Source organism: Carica papaya, chromosome 8 (genome assembly GCF_054855325.1).
Source record: "Carica papaya isolate Zhongbai chromosome 8, ASM5485532v1, whole genome shotgun sequence".
In the NCBI taxonomy this organism is placed as follows: Eukaryota; Viridiplantae; Streptophyta; class Magnoliopsida; order Brassicales; family Caricaceae; genus Carica; species Carica papaya.
Window position 1 is genome coordinate 6,228,372 of NC_142316.1, and position 7,288 is coordinate 6,235,659.

A 7,288-nucleotide genomic window follows, 5' to 3' on the forward strand; every position below is an offset into this window, starting at 1 on the left:
AAATCATGCAATTCTAGTGTTCATCAATAGCTTATGTTATAAAAATTATAAAATTAAAAATTTTAGTCATATAGAAAATTGAATTTCGATAAATTTAAATTATCTAACTTGACACATTATGTGTCTTTTTATATGTTTATATTTCTAAAATATAGTCAATATATATATTTATTTATTAATTAACAATAACTTCAGCCATATTCTAATAATTTACCCAATAAAACTGCCATAGAGTCTGAATTCCAAAGTTGGGGCCAGCCCATTTTGCTTGTTTAGGCCTCTTGGTAATCCGCTCCCATGTCCATATGAAAGCACAAGAAAATTTCCCACTTAATATTTGTTATAACTTCAAATTTTTTATAGAATTTATTTATAAATATATATTTATTTTTCTAAAAAGATAATATTTGAATTTTTATGAAAAATTTATGTGAATTTGAAATAATATATCACAAATTTCATAAAATATATCAAAAATTATATTTTTAATTAAAATACATGTAAATATATAAATAAATTTTTAGTTGGGTCAAAAAAAAACATGTTCGGTTAATTTTTTAAAGTGCATGTGTTAGCATAGAGAAAGAGATTACGACTTGGGAGTAAGCAACCGTTGACAAGTAAACTCGCAGTTATCTTATATTAAATCAATTAATTAACTAATTAATTAAGGTACTAACCACACTTCAAATCACATGCCATGGGATGATGAGCCTCTCTCTAATTACATTTCTTTGATCACTTTTGACTTTTTGATGGTGGAGCTTTTTACATTTGGACAAAATGATCCAAACCTTTCTCAGCTTGATTTCCGTCAGGTCATTGTTAATGCAATTTAGGTTTATGCTAATTAGATTCTCCACATGATTTACTTCTCTGATTTTCTTAATTAATTCATCATGCCCAAAAATTAATTCAACTGAAAAGAGAAAATACTGAAATAAACAGTTTTTTTTTTTTTTTTTTTAATTAAACAAAAATTCTATCTAATAATTAATCTTTTAATAACATGATTAATGATGCATTAATAATAATAATGATGATAATAATAGTAGTAATATCATATCGTGGGATTCATCATGTTATATTCTTTAACTTAAAATCAAAATCAAACTCATAGATATATACCACTGTATATGAGTTACATGAATTTAGAATTCATTAGTGGCGTATATATTTACACCGTACATTGTATTCACTCTCCCATCTCTGTCCAACTTAGACAAGGCCCTGAGAAAAACAGGTTGAGGGGAGGAACCCGATAAAGAGACGCTCTATTCTATCCAATCCAACTCTTCAATGTCGTCTTCTTTATTTGCAGAGGCCAGAGGCTGCCCCTGCTGCCGCTCCTGCAAAACTTCCTATTTCATTTATCTCATCACTTGTTGCATTTCAGTGAACTCATGGCCACCAAAACATAAACACTAAAACCAAGTATTCTGGAATCTCTACAGTCAGAAATAATGTAAAATTTAATTCTACAGTTTGATAAAACCAAATATTGACACTGTAAATTATTTCTACTGCTACTGGAAGTAATGACTGATGCCCACGAATGGATGTTGGGTGTGTTTTCTTTTGTCTCCATACTCCCCCCCTAGTATTAGCAGAGGACAAAGAGGAAAGACCAGGAGCCCACATCAATCATCATCTATGCTTTTCATTTGCAAGAATAAGAATATACAAGAAGCCAAACAAGTAGGGTTTCAGCTATAAGATCTGTGTAGGACAATAATACAAGACAATTTAAAATCAACCCATATACCATATCTATATACTTGTATGTTGTTGACTTTTTTGGGCAACAAATGAGAAGATAGCATATGAAGCCAAATATTGAAGCTACCACCATTAACAAAAGTGTTGAATCTTGATTAGAGACAAGAAAACACAGAACAGAATTCTTTTTTTTTTTTTTTTTGGTTATTTGAATAATTTAAGGAAGAAGAAGAAGCATGCCACTCAAAATGGAAAGGTAAACAAATTCAGGGTGCTTTTTATCCATCAAGAATACATAGGCAGATGTGTGTGCTTACACAACAAATGCAGCAAAATTAACCACAGTAAAAAAAAGAACAAAAGAGAAGAAAAACAAAAATAAACACCTTGTAACCTCCCAAATTTCAGTACAATCGCAGTATGCTCCTGGCTATGGACTGTGCTTGATTGGATCTACCACTACTCTTGCCTGACCCACTTCTCCGGCTACCTCTCATCGGCGTTAAGTAGAATCTCAACAGTCCATTGTCGATGTTGGGCGGCGAGTATCTGGCGCTCCTGTTCCTCTCCAACACAAACTCTTCCCTCCTCTTTTTACCATTTGTAGTTGTCTCCACATTGCTCTTCCTTCCACCCATTACAGGCCCTCCGAAGCTGCTGGAGTTCCTCCAGCTCACACTGCTATTGCTACGCAACATCTTTGGATTGAATCCTGGTTTGAGGTCCCCATTGCGTTCCCCTCGCAACTCCGGCCAAGATTCCGACAATGACCTCTCCACGCCGTTTGGTCTGCTAAACCTGTCTTCTTCCTCGTCTTTGTTGACACTTCTCCGGTATATCAACGCCCAAATGTTCCAAGCTTTGCTCCACCGGCTTGACTTCTTGGGCCCCTTCCTCTCGCCACTGCCAATGATCGATGCGTTATCCCTGAAACCCATGTCAAAAGTCTCTGAGTAATCGTCTCTCAATGAGTTCGAGTTTGAATCTCCTAAATCTCTGTCTGGAACGACCAGTTTAGATCCATTAACGTAGTCGACCGTTGCAGGGGACACCTTCGCATTGGAAACAGATTTTATCTCGTCCATCTCAGCCACCACAGCGGCTGCGGTCTTCCTTAAGGAGTTTGACCGCTCGAAGCTCTTTCTCCGCCGAGAGGAAGAATCTGAGTAGTAATCCCTTGTTTGAGCAGACCCACCAGGGACAGCCCCGTCCTCATTGATGGAATTCATTGGCTCCTCAACTGGGATTTGAGCATCAGACCTCGACACTTGAACGGGGGCATCTTCCACGACCGATAACATCGTTGGCATTCGCGGGAACGTTCTTCCGATTAGGTAACCATCCCATGAAGCCCGAGGCTCATCGAATGAGTACCTAGGATCATCGAAAGAAATCCTGCCTGCGTCAAGCGAGAACCTAGGATCCGTGTCGCAGGATCTTCTGCCGAAGCCGTAATCCGCAATCTCTGACTGAGTTTCCCTGTATTGCCTCCCAATTGGCTTCTCCACGGGCAATGTAGCAGAACCGCCACCATTTCTGCGTTTCTTCAGCTTCTGCTTCTGCCTCCATTTCTGCAATTTCTTGCTGAATACTGAAGCGGCGGACCAGAAACTTCCCGCAATCTCCTTGAAATCCCTACCTGAAGGCTTCTTAGTCTGCGAATCGAGATCTATGTGGTCCTTCATGGGCTTCAAATCCTCTTCTCGTACTTGTACTCCTTCGTCTCCTTCTCTTTCTTCTTCTTCTTCCTCTTCCTCCTCTTCCTCCTCCTCCTCCTCCTCTTCCTCCACAATTTCTTGAACTTTGTCTTCGATTACGTTGGCAGCCGCGGCAATGGGTTCATTCAAAATCTCAAAATCACCATCATCTAGGTCGCTTTCGCTCTCTGTCTCTCTATCCTCTTTGGACTCAATAACAGGAACCTGAACTCTAGACGAGGACCCCAAATTCCTGGCGTCGGCCTCAATTTCACCACCTGCAGCAGCAGCAACACCAACACTAGCACCAACAGGTCCTCCACCCTTGGCTTCCTTCTTGTAAGGGTTGCGCTCGTCGTCCTGGTTGAACAAGGACCAAAGCGTATTGCGAACCCTAACGTCGCAAGACTTCCTCTGGGGCTCAAAAACACCGGAGAAACCCTCGTTCTTGGAAGCAGAAAAGGATTTGGTCCGACGGAGCTCCGGGAAGAATGTAGGCCTGGAGCGGTTGTTGGGGTTGGAAGGGAAGGCGTTGGAGGCAGCAGATGAGGAGGAAGGCTTGAAAATAGCCTTAAGGGCGGCGGCGGAGAGGGGAGGCTTGCGAGAGGAGGAGGAAGAAGCAGAGGAGTTGTGATCCAAGACAGCAAGTCGCTCGCAGAGGCATGAGGGGCAGAAGCCCGTGAAATGCTCTTCTGGGTGTCTGTCACAGGAGGTAGAAGGCCTATGAGGCTGAGGCGGCTGAGGCGGTGGCGCTAATGCTACTGCTTGTGGTGGTAGTAATGCCGGTGGCTCGGTGCTGGGATTCATAACCGGTAATGGTGTGTGATGCGCACTCTGCTCATATTATTACTGCGCTTTTAGTGAGTGAAAGAGAAGAATGCTCAAGCTACAACTGTTTGGTTCCAACGGACACAGAGAGAGAGAGAGAGAGAGAGAGGGAGACAGACACAGAGAGAAGGAAGAAGACTGGAGAGAGAGAAAAAAAAAATGATGGGAACAACGGAAAAGAAAATTAAAAAGAAAAAAAAAAGTGAAAAAACCAAAAATAAAAAATAAAAAATAAAAAAATAAAAAGAAAATAGGGAGTGCCCCACACAAACACTCAACTGTGTTATGTGTCTCCTCCTCGTAAGCTTTATTTTCCTTTTCGGTTGTGCACTCGTGCTTTTTGGTTTTTACTATTGTCCCCCCAATCTCTATAGGAGCACTCTCGTACAGAATTACTATTTTGTCCCTACTGCTCTGAAGTCTTTCCTGTTCCCACGTTCGCTTGGCGCTCCGTATAGATAATTGCGTCCGTTCACAATCATGCCGTTTTTAGGTCCGGCAATCGTCGTTTGGGACATCAATGCCGTTTTTAGGTCCGGTAATCGTCGTTTTGGAGATCATCACAACAAAATGATAAAGAAATTAAGGAAATAATTTTAGAAAATGGATATTAATGAAGTAATTTCATTTTAATTAATGTTGCAAGAAATTTGGAGGAGAAATTATAAGTACTGACATTATGTACGTTCCGGACTTGTATGCTTTTCGTAGATTTATATATATATATATATATATATATAAGAGAAAAGTAAAACACCTTCTTATATTCATAATTTTTCATAATCTTTTTTTTTTTTTTTTTTTTTTTGAATTTTTAGGAAATGCTTTGGATTTTCAAAGATTCCTGTCGAGAGAAAAAGCAAAAGTGATCACGCCATCACTAAGGTGTTGCTGCTACTGTCTCTCTCTCTCTCTCTCACATTTCGCTTTCTTTCTTTTTAATTTTTCTTTTTATTTTCTCCCCAACCCCTTTTCTTCAAGGGTGGGGGGGATTTTTCTTTTATCTGGTTTTCCCACTTGGAATTATTTCTGAGTCATGCCTCGCCAGTGGGTATACATGGTTCCAGGCATCAACCGCATGCTCTAAACGCAGTCGTTTTCTAACTACTACAATTGTTTCCTTTCCCCCTGAATTGGTTAATGATTTTTATAAAAATAGGAAACTACTTGAATGTATAGAAATGTGTGTAGTGAGAAAACAGAAACTTGAAACACAAATCTGGAATCGGCCAAAGGCATTGTGAAAGCCATTAGGTTCCCCCCGATCCATTTCTTCAAAAGGGAAACTCATCTCACTTTCCAAAATACAAATCTCCTTCCATATAAAATTATTCTCCGCCTCTCTTTTCTCTCACTTTTTTTTTTAAAATATATATATATATATATCTCTCTCTCTCATAAACTAACATGTTTTTGTTTAAGTATGTTGGTGGACATGAACAATTTAACCATCATTTGGCTGAAAAATTTTTGTTAGAAACAAGATATAATACTTGACCTATAATAAAAATAGAGTTACAAAAAAAATTTATTTAAAACAATTAAGAATGGGATTTCTCATTCGAGTTTGTACCCTAACTCAATAATTAAATTTAATAATTAAATAATAAAATTTTACATATATATATATCATTTATAAGAGCTTACTAAACTTATTAAAATATCTATCTATAAATGTTTTCATTAGTCTTTACTATTAATCATAATCTCATTATTTTCTTATTTAAAAATTTAATTTCTATTGTCAGTTACGTGTTCATATCAATCTTTTAAATTCTTGAATATTTTCAGTCAGCAACTTTCATCTTAATTACTCTCATACATTTTAAAATCGTAAGTGTTATTGTCATTGTTAGTCCACCTATTTGAGTGATTTAACACTATTTACACCATTTTTGTCAAAACTAGCTCAACTAGTAATATTTCCTTCCTCCTTCAAGCATTTTCATCCTTAATTTTAATTCTTAGCAAATACAACAATGAAGAACCTCAAATTTTTAGAAGATAATATGTCCACTTTTAATATTAACCATCAAATTGATAATTATTATAGATATTTTTTGGTATTCTATATATAACATTCATGTTTAGTATTATTTTTAAACAATGTGACTCTAATTGTTTTACATTTTTACATTTTTGGAAGTACAAACAAATTCTATCATGCTCAAGGGAGAAAGTTTCTCCTAAGCTAAAAACGAGCAAGATTGAGATCTCTTCAAATACAAGCTCAAGTAGTCAAGTACAAAAAGTTTTTCCCCCCCTTAATATCTCTTAATTGGTAGAGTTTCATTACCAAAATCCCTTTAAGATCCTCCCAAGATACCTCTTTAATTTGGTCATAGGGTTTAGGTTTTGGAATTGCCTAAACAATCTTAACAATTTAGATCAATTTTTCTTTTCTTAATTTTTGTGTTAAGCTTTCTCAAATCTTGTCTTTTGTCTTTCTAAGTTTTTACTCTTTCAAGAATTTCGCCTTTTTAGGCCTATACAAGCTTTTAACTCTTTTTTCTTCTTCTTTCTACTACATATGCCAACATCTAAACATGTTGCCTTAACAATGTTATGCCCCTATAGTGAGTGACGTGTATTTGCCATGTTTTCTTTTGGCCCTTTGAGTTTTAGACCTCAACTTTCTCTAATTTCATATTCCTCAAACTATTTTTTTCTCTTAGAATATGATATTATTAGTATTTGTTGTCAAGTTCACTATCTACTTATAATTTTAAATCTTAATTAAGGTTTCTTCACATGCCTCAAGCATGTACTCTTTGTGTCTACGATTAGGCTTGATGATATCATTTAGTTGGCTATCACTTCTGAAAGTTTTATATATTTTTTTAAAACGATTTTAAATTTTGAAAAAATAAGGAGTATACACATATTTTAGTATTCTTATCAACGAAGAAAGGACCTCCACCTCTTTCTGTTGGACATGTTATACATCCACCTCCTTCTGTTGGACATGTTATACTTCTTAATGTCACTTGTCAAGTTATATCAACAAAATTCTTTTGTCGTATGGATATTTTCTATAAGCTCAA

The 7,288-nt window shown here is 36.7% G+C and overlaps 1 protein-coding gene across 2 annotated transcripts; it reads right to left on the reverse strand.

Annotated features, from left to right (window-relative positions):
- Nucleotides 1–1,073: 1,073 nt before the first annotated feature.
- On the reverse strand, nucleotides 1,074–4,401 carry OPS (LOW protein: UPF0503-like protein, putative (DUF740)). 2 transcript variants are annotated; one of them, XM_022032937.2, is made up of 2 exons: nucleotides 2,106–4,401; nucleotides 1,074–1,349 (listed from the first exon to the last, which is right to left on the reverse strand). In XM_022032937.2, the coding sequence occupies exon 1, from the start codon at nucleotides 4,221–4,223 to the stop codon at nucleotides 2,124–2,126; it is 2,100 nt and encodes a 699-aa protein (XP_021888629.1). In that variant the 5' UTR covers nucleotides 4,224–4,401; the 3' UTR covers nucleotides 1,074–1,349; nucleotides 2,106–2,123. The 2 variants fall into 2 exon arrangements, with proteins under 2 accessions (XP_021888629.1, XP_088065865.1); XM_088209739.1 differs by having other exon boundaries at nucleotides 1,074–1,448.
- Between the last annotated feature and the right edge of the window lie 2,887 nt (nucleotides 4,402–7,288).

Bases quoted from the DNA above. Each gene is read 5' to 3' on its own strand.
- OPS (XM_022032937.2), bottom strand. From the start codon at position 4,223: ATGAATCCCAGCACCGAGCCACCGGCATTACTACCACCACAAGCAGTA.